The sequence below is a fragment of the Oncorhynchus mykiss genome, chromosome 32 (genome assembly GCF_013265735.2).
Source record: "Oncorhynchus mykiss isolate Arlee chromosome 32, USDA_OmykA_1.1, whole genome shotgun sequence".
NCBI classification, from domain to species: domain Eukaryota; kingdom Metazoa; phylum Chordata; class Actinopteri; order Salmoniformes; family Salmonidae; genus Oncorhynchus; species Oncorhynchus mykiss.
Window position 1 is genome coordinate 14,207,373 of NC_050572.1, and position 20,947 is coordinate 14,228,319.

The 20,947-nt window shown below is 42.4% G+C and overlaps 1 protein-coding gene across 3 annotated transcripts; it reads left to right on the forward strand.

The window, feature by feature from the left end:
* LOC118936620 (sorting nexin-10A-like) lies at window positions 1–18,177 on the forward strand. 3 transcript variants are annotated; one of them, XM_036971575.1, is made up of 8 exons: window positions 10,821–10,972; window positions 11,123–11,153; window positions 11,560–11,602; window positions 11,981–12,067; window positions 12,215–12,315; window positions 13,278–13,376; window positions 16,299–16,505; window positions 16,731–18,177. In XM_036971575.1, exons 3-8 carry the CDS (start codon window positions 11,573–11,575, stop codon window positions 16,897–16,899), a joined length of 693 nt encoding a protein of 230 aa, XP_036827470.1. In that variant the 5' UTR covers window positions 10,821–10,972; window positions 11,123–11,153; window positions 11,560–11,572; the 3' UTR covers window positions 16,900–18,177. The 3 variants fall into 3 exon arrangements, with proteins under 3 accessions (XP_036827469.1, XP_036827471.1, XP_036827470.1); XM_036971574.1 differs by lacking the exons at window positions 10,821–10,972; window positions 11,123–11,153 and adding an exon at window positions 1–413 and having other exon boundaries at window positions 16,731–18,174; XM_036971576.1 differs by lacking the exon at window positions 11,123–11,153 and having other exon boundaries at window positions 10,820–10,972.
* The last annotated feature ends 2,770 nt before the right edge of the window (window positions 18,178–20,947 follow it).

Consider the following 20,947-nt stretch of genomic DNA (forward strand, 5'->3'; position numbering starts at 1 on the left):
CGGTCCCCCGCCCACTTTGCTTCCCAGCCAACTTTGTTTCCCTTCATTGAAAATGAATGGGCTCCCTTATTTCGTCGCCTCCAGTGTGCTGGATGGATTTCCGGTGTGAGGCTACGTACTGCCTATGGGGGGGTGTTCAGCAAAGAAAGATGTATCCTCTCCTGTAGCTCAGTCAAAGGATTGTTCGATTTGTTTTTAAATGCGTTGTTGTGCACTGAAGTTTTGGTTAAAACACTCCCTGATTTCAGACCAGGAACGTGCACGAGCAAAATGAATGAACAGAGCGGGCGCGTCATCCTCAAGTTTTTCAGACAACAACTACAGTCGGTTTAACCGCGAACAGAGCAAGCAGCGAAGAAATCAAGTCCGCCCCAGCGGCACCAAGTCATATCGAACGAATTGCCAGCTGAAGGGTAAGAAGAAACGTAGTGCTATATTACCAGAGATAGCATGCTTTTCATTTGGTGAGAAGTTATCCAACTGCCATGGTTTCCCTGGTGTGTTTCTAATGTGTGGCTCGTGCGTTTGCAACGGTTCAAATGCCAATCAAATTTAGTCTACCTCGAAGGCAATCACAATTTCTCAATTGTTTTGTAATTTTGCAGCGTGATTGATGTTATTGCTGCTTAGCCTATCTAGGTGCAGAATTGAACCTTATTGCAGGCGAACATATCTGTCTGTTTGTCACACTTTCTCCAATTGCTTCCAAGCAAACTCGCATTACATTCGCAACAAATAAATGTTTATAACTGTCAAATATAACTCAACATAATGAAGAAAGGCTGTCTCTTTTCAAACATTAGGATGTTGTTCAAGTAGTTGTATAAGGGCAATTCCAAAAACCATTAATTTCAAGGTTGAACAAATCAGGCTACTTTTAACAATTTCTAGCGACATTTTTACAAAAACACATTTACAGGAAGAACTGCATATACAGGGAGAACTGAGGGAGATTTTACCGTAATTCTGTTACCAAACTTTGCATCTGTAGTTTTTCCAGTACGTTTTTTTTTCTGTGTAAATTGTTCAAAGCAGTCATTGTGCATAAAGTTTCATGATTTGTTAAACTTTGAAATCAATGTTTTTTGGTTGGCATACATTTTAAAGTGAAAAATCGGAGTCGTAATTTCGTTATGGTGGACTTCCCGTAATTTATACTTTAATTTGCACATCCTAGAAACATTTTTGCTATTTTGATTGAGCTCTGGTTGTAAACAGCCCTAAGCTGCTTGATGCTATCAAGCATTGTTCACACTGCCTTAATGCTCAAATCAGTTTTGTTTTTAAATCCGTTTTGGAATACTGACTGTCCAAACAGCAAGTAACCAAATCGGATTTGTGTGTGTGTTTTTAGTTTTTAGATGGCAGTCATTTGCTGACATGGCTACACTAGTTGTCATAGTAACGACAGGTGTGTGCACGGTGGTGTCGCCGGATTGGTGGTGCTCATGCTTCCTATCAATCAAAAAATATGTAGCAAGATAAGGTGACAACAGTCTGCCATGGACGTTTCCCAGTGGCTTTGAATGTTTAAAATCAAAGTGTAAGAACACTTTTAAAGCCTCAAAGGATGAGATGATCTTTCTTTCAAAACGAGGCATTTTTAGCTAGCCACAGCAGCTGTTTAGTTTTCTAGCACATTCACTAATGTGTTTGTAAACAAATAACAAGCGCGTTAGCTACCACATTTTCTGGGAAAACTGCCAACAGAGTAATTAGCAAGAATCAAGATATGCCAAATAAGTCTAAAAAACAGTTGAGGGCAAGTAAATCAGATTTGACCAAGTCGCATGGGCAGGAATAAGATTTGTCTGACTTCAAACCACCAACGAAGGGAGTTTGAAACGTAGCTTGGAACATCAGACTGCAGGGAAAAAAATGAATATTGTATATGCAATTTTTGTTGTTGTTGGATTTGAGTCACTTCAAACTGCCAATGTGAACAATAATTCAGACACAGCTCTGCATTCCTGGTACAATGACTATTGAATTATTATCAATAGGTTACCATAGAATTATACGCAATGTATTCAATTCTGTGGCAGATAACTGATTTGGCAGATTTGTTGATGCATATCTACATGTTATCAGTCAGTCATGCTGTGTAAAGTTAGCCATGCATAGGGAGTTTAACTCAATCTCAGTAAATTAGATGATATGTTGTGCTGTTAACTGGCCAATAGTGGCACGAATAATATCATGTGATGTTTAGTAGGATTGGGTTAGTTGATAGCCTTTTCTGTTGAGAGGTTGGCATTAGACAGGGCACTGCTTGAGTAGGTTAATTATCCCTGTACCCTGTCCTCAGTTCTTGGAAGTGGCAGGGAGTGGAGGAAACATGAGTCTCTCTGAAATGTGAATAGCTCTTGTTGTAAGGAAAAATGAGTCCACTGTACCCTGAAAGATTGGCTCTCCAAAAACAAGATGTGGCCCCGGGCCCTAGGGGACATGGATAAAGAAATAGTCTCCCAGGTTCTATAAATCTCATTATTAATTCAAATGTTCAGTGTTATTTCATTAGAAGTGGGAAATGTTTTAGCAGTTCTTGATTTATTTTCTCAACAAACCAATATCCATTGATGTCCAATTAACATTTGCCTATTGTAGCATGTCTTTTGCCCAGTTCTTCTTCAATGTTCTGTCTCTTTAATAGACTGGTGGTGTTACATTAGGCTAGCACAGCAAGTAACCACAGAGTTAGCTAGCATGATGTAGAGGAAAAATCAGCTTACCTTGTTAGCCAGCTAGATACATTTCTAACACGACAGCCAAAAATATAACTAAACTAAATGTAGCTAGCATACGATTCCAATGTTTGACAGCCACATTGTTTACATAAGTCAGCTAGCTGCAGGAATTACCCCCCCCCCCCCCCCCCCCCCCCCCCCCTTTTTGCTGCCAGGACTTGCTTCCATTTAGCCACGAGCATTAGTGAGGTTGGGAGATTAGGCCTGGTTCGTAGTCGGTGTTCCAATTCATTCAAATGTTCGTTGGGGTTGAGGTCAGGGCTTTGCGCAGGCCAGTCAAGTTCTTCCACACTGATCTCGACAAACCATTTCTGTATGGACTTCATTTTGTGCACGGGAGCATTGTCATGCTGAAACAGGAAAGGGCCTTCCACAAAGTTGGAAGGACAGAATTGTCTAGAATGTCAATGTATGCTATAGCGTTAAGAATTCCCTTCACATGGAATAACAGCCCCAGACCATTATTTCTCCAACAAACTTTACAGTTGGCACAATGCATTGGGGCAGATGGCGTTCGACAGATTTTTACGTGCTTCAGCACTCGGCGATCCTGTTCTGTGAGCTTGTGTGGCCTACCACTTCGCGGCTGAGCCGGTGTTGCTCCTAGACGTTTCCACTTTACAATAACGACACTTACAGTTGACCGGAGCAGCTCTAGCAGGGCAGAAATTTGACAAACTCCCTTGTTGGAAAGGAGGCATTCTATGATACACTATACAGTGGTTGAAATAGCCGAATCCACTAATTCAAAGGGGTGTCCACATACTTTTGTGTATACGGTGCATTCGGAGTATTCAGACCTTCCCTTTTTCCACATTTTGTTATGTGACAGCCTTATTCTAAAATGGATTAAATAGAAGAAAAATATCAACCTACACACAATACCCAATAATGACAAAGCAAAAACAGGTTTTAGACATTTTTGCAAATGTATTAAAAATGTACATAAATATTCAGACCATTTGCTATGACACTCGGAATTTAGCTCAGGTGCATCCTGTTTCCATTGATCATCTTTGAGATGGGAGTCCACCTGTGGTCAAGTCAATTGATTGAACATGATTTGGAAAGGCACACAACCTGTCTATAGAAGGTCCCACAGTTGACAGTGCATGTCAGAGCAAAAACCAAGCCATGATGTCGAAGCAATTGTCTGAAGAGCTCCGAGACAGGATTTTACATTTTTTTAAACTGAAATCATTTCACCAAGTTTTATATTGAAATCAACAAACAAATAAAATAGCAGCACTTTTTTGTGTAGATAAACATTCAAATAATAACAGTAATGTTAAAGATGGCACCATGAGGTAAAAGTTTCCCTAGTGCAGGTTTAAATGAACACAACCTTAAGTAAGCAAATCAAATGTGCATATAAAAGCAACACAAGTAAAGCAATGTGCATGTAAGAACAATACAACCATATGTAAACACATCCAATGTGCATGTAAGAACAATACAACCATATGTAAACACATCCAATGTGCATGTAAGAACAATACAACCATATGTAAACACATCCAATGTGGATGTAAGAACAATACAACCATATGTAAACACATCCAATGTGCATGTGAGAACAATACAACCATATGTAAACACATCCAATGTGGATGTAAGAACAATACAACCATATGTAAACACATCCAATGTGCATGTAAGAACAATACAACCATATGTAAACACATCCAATGTGCATGTAAGAACAATACAACCATATGTAAACACATCCAATGTGGATGTAAGAACAATACAACCATATGTAAACACATCCAATGTGCATGTGAGAACAATACAACCATATGTAAACACATCCAATGTGGATGTAAGAACAATACAACCATATGTAAACACATCCAATGTGCATGTAAGAACAATACAACCATATGTAAACACATCCAATGTGGATGTAAGAACAATACAACCATATGTAAACACATCCAATGTGCATGTAAGAACAATACAACCATATGTAAACACATCCAATGTGGATGTAAGAACAATACAACCATATGTAAACACATCCAATGTGCATGTAAGAACAATAGAACCATATGTAAACACATCCAATGTGGATGTAAGAACAATACAACCATATGTAAACACATCCAATGTGCATGTAAGAACAATACAACCATATGTAAACACATCCAATGTGCATGTAAGAACAATACAACCATATGTAAACACATCCAATGTGCATGTAAGAACAATACAACCATATGTAAACACATCCAATGTGCATGTAAGAACAATACAACCATATGTAAACACATCCAATGTGCATGTAAGAACAATACAACCATATGTAAACACATCCAATGTGGATGTAAGAACAATACAACCATATGTAAACACATCCAATGTGCATGTAAGAACAATACAACCATATGTAAACACATCCAATGTGGATGTAAGAACAATACAACCATATGTAAACACATCCAATGTGCATGTCAGAACAATACAACCATATGTAAACACATCCAATGTGGATGTAAGAACAATACAACCATATGTAAACACATCCAATGTGCATGTGAGAACAATACAACCATATGTAAACACATCCAATGTGCATGTAAGAACAATACAACCATATGTAAACACATCCAATGTGCATGTAAGAACAATACAACCATATGTAAACACATCCAATGTGCATGTAAGAACAATGTGCCTGCTGGCACTGAACACTCTCTGATGGCACACTGGTTGCTCGGATACACCAAAGCTTCCTGGCAAGGTGAGGCAGCTCTGATGCATGGCCCCTCCACCACACCAGTGGATCCTGTTCTGCTGGAATGGGTGGCAGAGACAGGTAGACCTTGATCGCTTCTTTCACTCTGTCAAGGTGATCTTTCTCAGCATCCCAGCCAGGCCTTTCCCCTCCGATGCCGCTGTGGGGGTGTTGGTGGTGGAGGTGCTGCTGGTGCTTTGTGGTTCTTCCCTGACTTGTGCAGCTGCCAGCTTCAAGGCCTCCTGGACACAGCTGTCAGCTTCAAGGCCTCCTGGACACAGCTGTCAGCTTCAAGGCCTCCTGGACACAGCTGTCAGCTTCAAGGCCTCCTGGACACAGCTGTCAGCTTCAAGGCCTCCTAGACACAGCTGTCAGCTTCAAGGCCTCCTAGACACAGCTGTCAGTGTCAACTTTTGCAGGCTCATCTAAAAAGCTCCTTTTGAAGCGGGGGTCAATGAAACAAGCCATGTGCATGACTCTTTGCTTTCTCTGTTTATCTGTTGTTAAGGTCTTCTCTCATTACCCTTTTCATCTCCTGTTTCAGGGATGGCTCTGTATCCTTTTCATCTCTTGGGTCAGGAATGGCTCTGTATCCTTTTCATCTCCTTGGTCAGGGATGGCTCTGTATCATCTCCTTGGTCAGGAATGGCTCTGTATCCTTTTCATCTCCTTGGTCAGGGATGGCTCTGCATCCTTTTCATCTCCTTGGTCAGGGATGGCTCTGTATCCTTTTCATCTCCTTGGTCAGGGATGGCTCTGCATCCTTTTCATCTCCTTGGTCAGGGATGGCTCTGTATCCTTTTCATCTCCTTGGTCAGGGATGGCTCTGTATCCTTTTCATCTCCTTGGTCAGGGATGGCTCTGTATCCTTTTCATCTCCTTGGTCAGGGATGGCTCTGCATCCTTTTCATCTCCTTGGTCAGGGATGGCTCTGTATCCTTTTCATCTCCTTGGTCAGGGATGACTCTGTATCCTTTTCATTTCCTGGGTCAGGGATGGCTCTGTATCCTTTTCATCTCCTTGGTCAGGGATGGCTCTGTATCCTTTTCATCTCCTTGGTCAGGGATGGCTCTGCATCCTTTTCATCTCCTTGGTCAGGGATGGCTCTGTATCCTTTTCATCTCCTTGGTCAGGGATGGCTCTGTATCCTTTTCATCTCCTTGGTCAGGGATGGCTCTGTATCCTTTTCATCTCCTTGGTCAGGGATGGCTCTGTATCCTTTTCATCTCCTTGGTCAGGGATGGCTCTGTATCCTTTTCATCTCCTTGGTCAGGGATGGCTCTGTATCATCTCCTTGGTCAGGGATGGCTCTGTATCCTTTTCATCTCCTTGGTCAGGGATGGCTCTGTATCATCTCCTTGGTCAGGGATGGCTCTGTATCCTTTTCATCTCCTTGGTCAGGGATGGCTCTGTATCCTTTTCCACCAGAACATCATGGGTGATGTGGTCTAGGACAGGCTTGATGGCAGATGGTGTCACTCGTGTCTCCGAAGCAAGTGCATCTGTAAACTTTCTCAGAGGTTCAAGGAGCTGGCACAGTTGCTCCCATGACAGTTATGTCGGCATCCTTGGGCATCAGATGCCATGTTCCTCTTTCTCCAGCCAGTGTCACACAGACTGGCTGCTGTTGGCTGAGGAAACGCTCAAGCATCTTGTGTTTAGATCCCCATCGGGTTACCACATCATCATGGATCTGAGCCTTCTGTGGCATCTTGAGGGCAGCTTGCTTTTCTCTCAATTCCCTCTTTCTCTTCCAGCTCCGCAAGAAGCCTTGGACCAGATGATGGCAGGCCTTGACTGCTGTGTCAACTCTCTGAATTTTCAAAGCCCTTGAGATGGCCTGCTTAAAATGATGGCCAAAGCACCCAAGCCACAGAACTCTTCAAAAGCCTTGGTCATGTTTGTTGCATTGTCTGTGGTTATGCAGACCAGGTATTTTTTGTTGATGACCCCCCCCACACACACACACACCACCACCACCACCACTCTTCCAGCATATTCTCAAAAAAACTGATGTTGTGAGCCAAGTGATCTTCTGGGAAGAACTGTGTTTCCAGGCAGTTTGATTCTAGTTGCCAGTCTGGGGTGAGGTAATGGATAGTGAAGCTGATGTAGGGTTGACTACTCCAGAGGTCAGTAGTTGCAGCAAACCATGTGCCTTGAGCCAAACTTTTTCCAACATCAGCTTTAACCTGGTTGTACAGATTTGGGATTTCAGTCTTGTAAAATAATGTTGGTGATGGCACTTTGTAGTGAGGCACGGCAACCTTCATCAGCCTCAGAAAGCCAGGCCTCTCAACAATATGAAATGGCATCATGTCCTTTGCAATGTAATAGGAAAGGGCTGCAGTGAGGTCTTGAGCATGTTTTGATGTGCGTGCGTAAGCAGCCTGCCTTTTAAATGCTTGCTCAGTGTTTGTCACAACTGTAGATGAGGGACCAGTAGCATCACTAGGTTTGCCTGCTGCACTCCCATTGTAAACAAGGGAATAGTAAATGTATTTGTAGTGTTACATTATTATTCACACAGACAGTCTATTTTCTGTGTTGTATTTGAGTATATGCAATAACCCCATGCACTATTGACATAAATACAAATGAGTCTTAAGAAGACAGTGATAGTAATTGCAGTGAGCCCAACAATTGACATAAATATAGGAGTCTCCTGTTGGAACACTTTTACAACCAAGTCAACATCGGCTGAATTTGAATTGAACAATATATGTTGGTTGGGTGACTAAACTACATAACGTGTTATTGTGTGCAATGAGTGAATAGAGTCTGCAGACACACGACACATACAGCAGCAGAACAGCGTGTAGTGTCTTTACAAGAGTAGGTAACACTGAAAGCTTCAGTTTACATTATTCACAAGCTATTAGCCAGTTGGACAGACAAATCATGACATTTTCCCACATTCCGAAGTCCCCACATCATGCATTGAGCTAAAAGTTAACTTAACTTGCATTCGCTATAAAGTAGTGGGTGGTGGTCACGAAGATGACTCAAGAGATTTGAAGGGTCCTTTCGCAGCGATTTAAATAATATTTTTTTTTAAATGTTTTATTTTATTTTTATTTTGCATGTTCTGCAGACAGGGTGACCATCTTTGATTTAAGTTTCCCTCAGCACTCTTGTAAAACTTCAAATACGACCACACTTCAGATTTGGTCCTCTTAGAAGGCCGAAAAATCTCCAGAGTGCTGTCACTGCCTTCCGCCATGTTTTTTCACCCAAAACAAAACCCACATTGCACGCTGCGCCTGCGTCAGACTGTTGCTAACTTTGGTTGATGCTGGACAGTATTTACTGTGAGTTTTTCAAACCGTGGTAATCAAACACAGTTTTAATGATAATTTGAAACGGTAATAATAATCATCAGGAATTTTATTGTGGTTTATCGTGAAAATGGTAACATCCCTATTCATTGGACATGCCCACTAGGCCAATACTAATCCAATCATACTGTATGTCTAAATTGGGCATGCATGACATAAATCATCTCACATCCACTGTAACCAAAAGGGTAGAGCACGGATAGTGGAGGCAAGAGAGACATACCCTGGAGAGTGACCACAGTGAAGTGTCACTTTTACATGGACTGCAGAGTAGCCCTGTAATGTATGAGTTCCATCCCTGTATGGCGCAAACCCTAATCCAATGACACTTGTCGCTACCATGCCAACCACTGTAGAAGTAAGACTGTAGAATGAAGCAAATCAGCACAAAATTGCAGGAGGAGATCCTCCCGCAGCTGAGATCCTCCCGCAGCTGAGATGCTTACGGTATTAAAATATACTGTAGATACATTCATGACAGGGGGGGGGGGTGACATCAGAGGCTACTAGAACTCACCTGCAGCTTACCTCTGCTACAGTCACTCCCCTTTCACCTCCTACGCCACTGACAGTATAACTCACCTGCAGCTTACCTCTGCTACAGTCACACCCCACAGTAGAACTCACCTGCAGCTTACCTCTGCTACAGTCACACCCCACAGTAGAACTCACCTGCAGCTTACCTCTGCTACAGTCACACCCCACAGTAGAACTCACCTGCAGCTTACCTCTGCTACAGTCACACCCCACAGTAGAACTCACCTGCAGCTTACCTCTGCTACAGTCACACCCCACAGTAGAACTCACCTGCAGCTTACCTCTGCTACAGTCACACCCCTTTCACCTCCTATGCCACCAACAGTAGAACTCACCTGCCGACGGTGTGATCGGAGTCAGTTTAGCAGAATGAATGCCTTTTAAAATGAATTATGTGGGTGCTAGATTGACTTAGTTCACACAGTTGGCTCTGCTGGCTGCTGAGGTTGATGTGGAGGAGGAGGTCAGTGGGTTTAGCAGAGGGCTGAATGTGTAGCACGTGAGCTAGTGAGTGCTAGGCTCTTTTTCAAATCATCCTTCCTCTCCTCCTTCTAAAAACCCATTGGAGAAGATCAGAGGGGAGGAACCTTGTACATTCTCCTCCAATACAGGTGGGCAGATAGGATGTGAGCAATCAAGGAAAGACGAAGTGAAGCCAAGCCCTAGTATCCATGGTGTGGTGATGTCACCCACCCTGAGATCTGAAGTACTGTTATCCTATCCCAACAAAGGTCATGGTTTTGTGTGTTTAGACGTTCATCTTATTCCAAAACAAGATGATTGAATAGTGTCTCTAATACAAATAATAAGCAGAATGTCAGGGTTGGGCCGGAACAGAAACCAGCAGCTAGATCTCTGGGAGCAAGGTTGGCCATGCATTTTCTACGTCTATGCATTGATACTTTTAACAGTATTTTTGTAGTCCTACAACCAACTGTAACAGTAAACCAATAGCATATATAACCCATTGGAGAGAGACCCGTTAGTCTCTCCAGGACTTGGCACATTCGTTGGGACCTTCATCCGCAGACAGTGTAACAGCTTTCACGGGTCTCTGTAACCAAGGTTAGGAAACATCTCAATTAGACCAGGACGTACTTCATTATACTCAGGTGATATACCATTGGATATTCCGCTGCAGTTGTGTTTTTGTATTGTCCCATTTCTCTCTTTGGGACTCAATCTGTTCACTAGCTAGGTAGCTAACATTGTTTTTAGCAGATCAAGCTAACGTTTGAAAACACATATTGGATGGCTGTCTATCATACTTATATGTAGCTAGCTAGCTGACATTAACAATGTACCCACCTATTATAGTTAACCATGTGCTACACATAATCCTGGTGCCGCCGCCTCCTGCTGCTAACGTTAATATTCATTCAGACAATGCATGCGATGCTTCTGTCAACTTGAATTTTCTAAAATATATTTGTCCCTGGACGTAAGGACCATCCCACCCGCAAATACTATTGTAATTTGAACCTTGAGAGAACTAGACTAAGTTAGCTAGCTAGCTGTTTATAGCCGCAATGGAACAGCTGTTTACAGACGCACCAGAAGATCTTTGGCGTTCCAGGGTTCACTTCCACTCGTTCTCAAAAGCCTTTACAAAGGTCTATACTTTCCAAAGTTTGCCAGTACAGTATAAACCTTGTTTTATATGAATGGAATTTGTGTCAGTGTTTAACCTAGTCCTGTATACCTTGTAGCTTTACTCGTTTGCAGCGTGCCGCATGCTTACCTAGGCTTTGTATTGTTTACAGGGCTGTGTTGTGCTGTTTTATCACTGAGTGGGTAAGCTGTTTATGGATAAGGCAGATTTCTCTTCTCGCAGCAAATCCACTTCCTAGGACATTTTTACCTTTTTTTTTTTTTTTACAATGGCTTGTGTTGTTAGAGCGCTCATGCAGTTTAGGTTGTTCTTCTCTAAGCAGTTGAGGTTTGCTGTTTTGCCAAAATACGCCCTGTGCTCTTTTGGGCATCTTGGGTTGAGAACAGTGGACTTAGACTGTTTGATTAAACATTGCTGAGTGCATCTGTTTTTCTGTGAGAAAAAAACACTTCGTGTCATATAACTGACTCATATAACTGACTCATATAACTGCATAGAGACACTGGTTACTAGACGAAAGCACAACATGTTATCTCATTCTTGCCTCACTGTTTCCCAATTGTCTCTGCCCTGTCTCTGTCCCCTCAGATTCCATTCTACAATGGACAGGATTGACAGTCTAATGAAACAGGTGCGTGATCGATCCGTCTGTCATTACTCTATTACAGCAGTAGTCACTAATCCTGCTCCCGGAGAGCTTTTGTTATTTAACCAGAGCTAATATTCTTGGTTAGTATTTTGATGCAGGTCTGGAACAAAAATGTGCACATGCTGTAGCTTTTGGTGATCTTATTCATTCTCCATATTAAGCCAATCTCATTTTGTGGATTTGACCTATATGTTCGCTTTTTTTGTGGATGATTGAGGAGGTTAGGTGATATTTCTGCTGAAAGGTTTCCTATCCTGTGGCCTCATTGTTCTTGTGTGAAAAGATAGGGATGTGTGTGGTTTCTGTCTTTTTTTCTATCTGAGGCCTCTGAACAACACTTTGTTTTGGGGGCTTTTGAAGGAGTTTGTCAGTGTTTGGGTCCAAGATCCACAGTTCCACAAAGATGACTTCTGGCACACGCACATCGACTACGAGATCTGTTTACATGTGAGTACTGTACTTGCATGGCACGCTCCGCTTGATCATATTATCATCATTAAACATTATCTTCAGCTTCTGATATAACGAGAAATCTGAAGAGATTTACTGGCAACCTCTTCCTTCCTGTCTGTTCTTCCTGCTTCCTGAGTGTAGACCAATAGCATGTGTTTTAGGAAGAAGACTTCCTGTGTGCGTAGGCAGTACAGTGAGTTTGTTTGGCTCCGGCAGCGTCTGCAGGACAATGCTATGCTCATGTACGTATAACCCTGGGATACTTCACTGATGGCCTTCTTCACTGCATCATTTGTTCATTCCTAAAGAAATGATGCATACACAGGGTAGGCACTTGCCCATTGTATCCTTACCAGGGTATCGACTAGTCACACTGTATCCTTACCAGGGTATCGACTAGTCACACTGTATCCTTACCAGGGTATCGACTAGTCACACTGTATCCTTACCAGGGTATCGACTAGTCACACTGTATCCTTACCAGGGGTCGACTAGTCACACTGTATCCTTACCAGGGGTCGACTAGTCACACTGTATCCTTACCAGGGTATCGACTAGTCACACTGTATCCTTACCAGGGTATCGACTAGTCACACTGTATCCTTACCAGGGTATCGACTAGTCACACTGTATCCTTACCAGGGTATCGACTAGTCACACTGTATCCTTACCAGGGTATCGACTAGTCACACTGTATCCTTACCAGGGGTCGACTAGTCACACTGTATCCTTACCAGGGTATCGACTAGTCACACTGTATCCTTACCAGGGTATCGACTAGTCACTGTATCCTTACCAGGGGTCGACTAGTCACACTGTATCCTTACCAGGGGTCGACTAGTCACACTGTATCCTTACCAGGGGTCGACTAGTCACACTGTATCCTTACCAGGGGTCGACTAGTCACACTGTAGCCTTACCAGGGGTCGACTAGTCACACTGTAGCCTTACCAGGGGTCGACTAGTCACACTGTAGCCTTACCAGGGGTCGACTAGTCACACTGTAGCCTTACCAGGGGTCGACTAGTCACACTGTAGCCTTACCAGGGGTCGACTAGTCACACTGTAGCCTTACCAGGGGTCGACTAGTCACACTGTATGAAGTCCAAACTTATGACTTGAGTTTATTATAAAGCATTATTATTATTATTTTTACACTGTTTTGTGTATCCAATAAGGTGTTCAACGTGTTGTCTCTTTCCAGAGAGTTGCCCAAATTACCTCCCTGGAATCCGTTCTTCAGTCTGAACAACCCCTATCAGGTCAACCAGCGGATGAAGGGTCTACAGGAGTTTCTAGAGACGTTAGTGTCCTCTTCTATTCCTCTCCTCAGTTCCCCTCTCAGCCTTGCGAATGACTACCAGTTTGTGCATGTTCAGAAGGCTTGAAGGGATGAGCTAGAATCTAGATATAGCCCATCGGTGGGTCTGATGCAACCAAAGTCAGTTTGCCAGATGTTTTCCTACCTCTAGTAATCAGGTCAAGCAGTCCATATCAATCTGTGGTGTAGATCCCCCTTGTGTGCATTAGGAAACATTTGCTGCAGCCATTTATTTGGAATTGAGGCCTGCTATCTAATTAATTCAGTTTATTATTGTTGTTGTTGGTATTTTGACATTTGTTTTTGTTAACCCTCTACTTGCCCTGTATAAAAGTTATACCCATGGTTTTATGGCACCAAACGCCATCTTGTGGCTACTTCATTAATTTCCTCCACTCCACACTTTTAACGTGTTGAAACAGAAAACATTATGTACTGATGACCAGGAGGGAAAGTAAGCCGGTCCAGTACGTTGTCCTGGCAAAATATGTGCCTATCACAATAATTAAAACCTTTCAAGGGAACTGTAGGCTTTTACAACATTACCCACTGGGGACAAACGTCAGTTCAACTGTCTTCCACGTTGGTTCAACCAGTGGGTATTTATCATGTCAGCCATAGAGCTGAAACGATAAGCCAAAAATGATCGACACTGACCATACCGATCACTCACTCATTGCCGGCATTTTGCTGATATCCTTCATTACGATAAGTAGCCTATACTAGAGGAATGTGACGTTTGAAATTTAGAAGGTTTTCTGATATGGGTTAAAGGGACAATTGATGGCTACCATTGCCAAAGTAGTAGTTTTAAATTAGAATAAAAATGGATTTTAAACATACTATTTGATTTATTTCATCAATTCAGGCAATTTATCACGACATGGAATTTTGTCCACATTGCCAAGTTCTAGTGAGCCGTATGAAAAAATGGACTTAAACAGGTGGTATATATGCTCTAGAAGGCGGCGTGGTACAAACACTGACATTTTTTCCAAGGCAGAGATGACTGACACGCACAGACCGCAGTAGACTTATCACTTCAGGCTACAAGTAAGTGTAGGGATAATGACAATCCGCTGTCGTGTGCGGGTAGCGTACAGGAACCCTTTTGATTGTTTGACAATCAGATGAAAAGACTACAATCTCCTTATCAAATTCTCCTGTTGTAGTGCTTTGGCATAGGATACCAGAGTGCTCAGAATAACAATTCATTCAACCTCCTCACACACACTGTTGTAATGTCTCTAAGACTTACAGTTGAAGCCGGAAGGTTACATACACTTAAACACATTAAAACTCGTTTTTCAACCACTCCACAAATTTCTTGTTAACAAACTATAGTTTTGGCAAGTTGGTTAGGACATCTACTTTGTAATTTTTCTAACAATTGTTTGCAGACAGATTAATTCACTATCACAATTCCAGTGGGTCAGAAGTTTACATACACTAAGTTGACTGTGCCTTTAAACTGCTTGGGAAATTCCAGAAAATGATGTCATGGCTTTAGAAGCTTCTGATAGGCTAATTTACATATTTTCAGTCAATTGGAGATGTACCTGTGGATGTATTTCAAGGCCTACCTTCAAACTCCGTGCCTCTTTGCTTGACATCATGGGAAAATCTAAAGAAATCAGCCAAGACCTCAGAAAAAAAGATTCAGACCTCCACAAGTCTGGTTCATCCTTGGGAGCAATTTCCAAACGCCTGAAGGTACCACGTTCATCTGTACAAACAATAGTGCGCAAGTATAAACACCATGGGACCACACAGCCTTCATACCGCTCAGGAAGGTGACTCGTTCTGTGTCCTAGAGATGAACATACTTTGGTGGGAAAAGTGCAAATCAATCCCAGAACAACAGCAAAGGACCTTGTGAAGATGCTGGAAGAAACAGGTACAAAGGGATCTATATCTACAGTAAAACGGGTCCTATATAACCTGAAATGCCGCTCAGCAAGGAAGAAGCCACTGCTCCAAAACCGCCATAAAAAAGCCAGACTACGGTTCGCAACTGCACATGGGGACAAAGATGGAACTTTTTGGAGAAATGTCCTCTGGAAAAATAGAACTGTTTGGCCATAATGACCATTATTTTGTTTTGGAGGAAAAAGTGGGAGGCTTGCAAGCCAAAGCACACCATCCCAACCATGAAGCACGGGGTGGCAGCATCATGTTGTGGGGGTGCTTTGCTGTAGGAGGGACTGGTGCTCTTCACAAAATAGATGGCATCGTGGAAGGAAAATTATGTGGATTTATTGAAGCAACATCTCAAGACATCAGTCAGGAAGTTAAAGAAAGCTTGGTCGTAAATGGGTCTTCCAGATGGACAATGACCCCAAGCATCCTTCCAAAGTTGTGGCAAAATGGCTTAAGGACAACAAAGTCAAGGTATTGGAGTGGCCATCACAAAGCCCTGACCTCAATCCTATAGAACATTTGCGGGCAGAACTGAAAAAGCAGGTGCGAGCAAGGAGGCCTACAAACCTGACCCAGTTACACCAGCTCTGTCGGGAGGAATGGGCCAACATTCACCCAACTTATTGTGGGAAGCTTGTGCAAGGCTCCCCGAAATGTTTGACCCAAGTTAAACAATTTAAGGCAATGCTACCAAATACTAATTGAGTGTATGTCAACTTCTGATCCACTGGGAATGTGGTGAAATAAATAAAAGCTGAAATAAGTCATTCCCTCTACTATTATTCTGACATTTCACATTCTTAAAATAAACTGGTGATCCTAACTGACCTAAGACAGGGAATTTTTACTAGGATTAAATGTATTTGGCTAAGCTGTATGTAAACTTCCGACTTTAACCGTATATGGTGTTCTTGATCGTTGTATGTATCTACTGCTAGTTTTTTGGCTGGTGTTCTTTATGATTAATTAGATCTTTCTCATCAGTGTCCTCCAGGACCCCCTGCTGCTGTCTGACAGCAGAGTGCACCTTTTCCTCCAATCCCAGCTCAGCGTGACCAAGATGGAGGCGTGTGTCTTGGGCCAGACACGCTACACAGTGGCCCAGGCCATCCAGATGTGTAGTGACTGCCACCGCACACGCTTCCCCGTAGAGAAGAGCCGCAAGGAGTACTGCGACTCGAACGGCGAAAGGTAAGCGTACAGGCACGTTGTGATTTCTTGTTCAAAATGTACGGCTTGAGCGATGGTTTTTCAATGTCATCCGTTGATTGACTCACAACAGAGACGATTGTCCATGGAATAAATGCACAAAGTTGCTGAACTGTTGACGGAGAAATTGTATAAGCCAAAATGGGCACATGACCTCTGACCTTTTACTCATTGAGTGCTCTCATCCTATTCTCTCTGCCTCTCCAGCACCACATCATCAGGTCTAGGCCACAGCCATGACTCGGGGGTCCCCCAGAGCTCCAGCCCCCTACCCTGTGACAGCAGTTGTGAAAACTGTGATGGAAGCCTAACCATCAGGGACAGAAGATTTTTCAGCAGAGAGTCCTCTTGTGACCAGGAACACACAGAGCCCTGACACATGCACAAAGGGGCTGTTTCCCAGACAAATATTCAGCCTAGTCCTGCACCCAAAATGATGCTAAATGATTGAAAGTGCTTTTTAGTTCAGGACTAAGCGTAGTCTTTGTCTGGGAAGCTGCCCCAAAGACTCTGTTTGCTGCTGTTCCAGGTGAACTTCTCAAACCTCTGAAGATGAGGAGGTGGAGTAGAAAGTCCTTTTTTATGTGGTTCTCCGTTGGCATTCTGTGTTCCCTATCTGTCTTTTAAAATGTCTGAACTATATGTTTTCTTAAAGGATATGTTATTATATTGATACACCCACTATTGTGGACTGACTGGTGTTGCTGGTGAACAAGGCACTTGAGCAAGTTGTCTTAATGCAGTATCTCTGTCTTAAACTCTAACTTGTGCCTCACATGTTTATAAAAAATTTAAAAAATAAAAAAAGAGGAAAAGAAAGATTTCTATCACTTACCCTGCAATGATACTGGGAAAGATTCTTAAATTATGAATGTTTTATTTGCACTATTAAACTGTGTTGTATAGGCTCATTTAAATAAAAAAAAATCTAAAATATTTTTTCATTAGTATTCCAAGTATCAATAAATATGATTTTTTTTTTTGAAGAAGAAGAACTAACTTGATAATTGTTTGACTTTGGAGCCGGTGTCATCGTCTGTCCTTTGTGAAATCCTGGAATGTTCAGCAAGTCATTTTTGTTTAAATGTGCTTTGTTTTGTTGTCTCTGCCAAAAAATAGTCTCCTTTTCATTAAGGTATGTGGACACCTGCTCGTCAAACATCTCATTACAAAATCATGGGCATTCATATGGAGTTGGTCCCCCCCCTTTGTTGCCTAAACAGCCTCCACTCTTCTGGGAAGGCTTTACACTAGAAGCTGGAACATTGCTGCGGGGACTTGCTTCCATTTAGCCATGAGCCTTAGTGAGGCCGGGCACCGATGTTGGGCGATTAGGCCTGGCTTGCAGTCGGCGTTACAATTTATCCCTAAAGTGTTTGATGTGGTTGAGGTCAGGGCTCTGTGCAGGCCAGTCAAGTTCTTCCACACTGAGCTCGACAAACCACTTCTGTATGGACCTCGTTTTGTGCACGGGAGCATTGTCATGCTGAAACGGGAAAGGGCGTTCACCAAACGGTTGCACAGTATCATCTAGAATTTGATTGAATGCTGTAGCATTAATAATTCTCTTCACTGAAACTAAGGGGCTTAGCCCCAACCATTATTCCTCCTCCACCAAACTTTACAGGTGGTTCTATGCATTGGGGCAGATGGCGTCTGACAGACTATTTTTACACACTTCAGCACTCTGCGACCCCGTTGTGTGAGCTTGTGTGGCCTACCACTCCTCGATACAATCCTGTCTCGGCTATACAGACAATTCCTTCGACCTCATGGCTTGGTTTTTGCTCTGACACTGGCAACTGTGGGACCTTTTTAAATAGACAGGTGTGTGCCTTTCCAAATCATGCCCAATCAATTGAATTTACATCAGTAGGATCTGAATATTTTTGTAAATAAGGTATTTCTGTTATTTATACATTTGCAAACATTTCTAAAAACCTGTTTTTGCTTTGTCATTATGGGGTATTGTATGCAGATTGAGGGGGGGGGGGGAGATATACTTAATTTTAGAGTAAGGATGTAACGTAACAAAATATGGAAATAGTCAAGGGGTCTGCATACTTTCTGAATACTGTGTATGTATTTGTGTGTATACAGTGCCTTGCGAAAGTATTCGGCCCCCTTGAACTTTGCGACCTTTTGCCACATTTCAGGCTTCAAACATAAAGATATAAAACTGTATTTTTTTGTGAAGAATCAACAACAAGTGGGACACAATCATGAAGTGGAACGACATTTATTGGATATTTCAAACTTTTTTTAACAAATCAAAAACTGAAAAATTGGATGTGCAAAATTATTCAGCCCCTTTACTTTCAGTGCAGCAAACTCTCTCCAGAAGTTCAGTGAGGATCTCTGAATGATCCAATGTTGACCTAAATGACTAATGATGATAAATACAATCCACCTGTGTGTAATCAAGTCTCCGTATAAATGCACCTGCACTGTGATAGTCTCAGAGGTCCGTTAAAAGCGCAGAGAGCATCATGAAGAACAAGGAACACACCAGGCAGGTCCGAGATACTGTTGTGAAGAAGTTCAAAGCCGGATTTGGATACAAAAAGATTTCCCAAGCTTTAAACATCCCAAGGAGCACTGTGCAAGCGAAAATATTGAAATGGAAGGAGTATCAGACAACTGCAAATCTACCAAGACCTGGCCGTCCCTCTAAACTTTCAGCTCATACAAGGAGAAGACTGATCAGAGATGCAGCCAAGAGGCCCATAATCACTCTGGATGAACTGCAGAGATCTACAGCTGAGGTGGGAGACTCTGTCCATAGGACAACAATCAGTTGTATATTGCACAAATCTGGCCTTTATGGAAGAGTGGCAAGAAGAAAGCCATTTCTTAAAGATATCCATAAAAAGTGTCGTTTAAAGTTTGCCACAAGCCACCTGGAAGACACACCAAACATGTGGAAGAAGGTGCTCTGGTCAGATGAAACCAAAATTGAACTTTTTGGCAACAATGCAAAACGTTATGTTTGGCGTAAAAGCAACACAGCTGAACACACCATCCCCACTGTCAAACATGGTGGTGGCAGCATCATGGTTTGGGCCTGCTTTTCTTCAGCAGGGACAGGGAAGATGGTTAAAATTAATGGGAAGATGGATGGAGCCAAATACAGGACCATTCTGGAAGAAAACCTGATGGAGTCTGCAAAAGACCTGAGACTGGGACGGAGCTTTGTCTTCCAACAAGACAATGATCCAAAACATAAAGCAAAATCTACAATGGAATGGTTCAAAAATAAACATATCCAGGTGTTAGAATGGCCAAGTCAAAGTCCAGACCTGAATCCAATCGAGAATCTGTGGAAAGAACTGAAAACTGCTGTTCACAAATGCTCTCCATCCAACCTCACTGAGCTCGAGCTGTTTTGCAAGGAGGAATGGGAAAAAATGTCAGTCTCTCGATGTGCAAAACTGATAGAGACATACCCCAAGCGACTTACAGCTGTAATCGCAGCAAAAGGTGGCGCTACAAGGTATTAACTTAAGGGGGCTGAATAATTTTGCACGCCCAATTTTTCAGTTTTTGATTTGTTAAAAAAGTTTGAAATATCCAATAAATGTCGTTCCACTTCATGATTGTGTCCCACTTGTTGTTGATTCTTCACACAAAAAATACAGTTTTATATCTTTATGTTTGAAGCCTGAAATGTGGCAAAAGGTCGCAAAGTTCAAGGGGGCCGAATACTTTCGCAAGGCACTATCATACAGTACCAGTCAAAAGTTTGGATACACCTACTCAATCAAGGAGTTTTTTATTTTTAGTATTTTCTACATTGTAGAATAGTAGTGAAGACAAACTATGAAATGACACATGTAGTAACCAAAAAAGTTAAATCAAAATATATATTAAAATATAGTTTGATTCTTCAAAGTAGCCACCCTTTGCCTTGACAGCTTTGCACACGCTTGGTATTATCTCAACCCGCTTCACCTGGAATGCTTTTCCAACAGTCTCAAAGGAGTTCCCACATATGCTGAGCACTTGTTGGCTGCTTTTCGTTCACTTTGCAGTCCAACTCATCCCAAACCATCTCAATTGGGTTGAGGTCAGGTTATTGCTGAGGCCAGGTCTTTTGATGCAGCACTCCATCACTCTCCTCCTTGGTCATATGGCCCTTACACAGCCTGGAGGTGTGTTGGGTCATTGCCCTGTTGAAAAACAAATAATAGTCCCACTTAGTACAACCCATATGGGATGGTGTATCGCTGCAGAATGCTGTGGTAGCAGTGCTGGTTAAGTGTGCCTTGAATTCTAAATAAATCACTGACAGTGTCACCAGTAAAGCACCATCACACCAGCACCTCCATGCTTCACGGTGGGAACCACACATGCAGAGCTCATCCGTTCACCTACTCTGTGTCTCACAAAGACACGGTGGTTGGAACCAAAAATCTCATTTAGAC

Coding starts and splice junctions, on each gene's coding strand:
- LOC118936620 (XM_036971574.1), top strand. CDS start 11,573: ATGGACAGGATTGACAGTCTAATGAAACAG. Junction 11,603..11,980: donor TTGACAGTCTAATGAAACAG/GTGCGTGATCGA, acceptor GGGCTTTTGAAG/GAGTTTGTCAGTGTTTGGGT. Junction 12,068..12,214: donor ACTACGAGATCTGTTTACAT/GTGAGTACTGTA, acceptor TCCTGAGTGTAG/ACCAATAGCATGTGTTTTAG.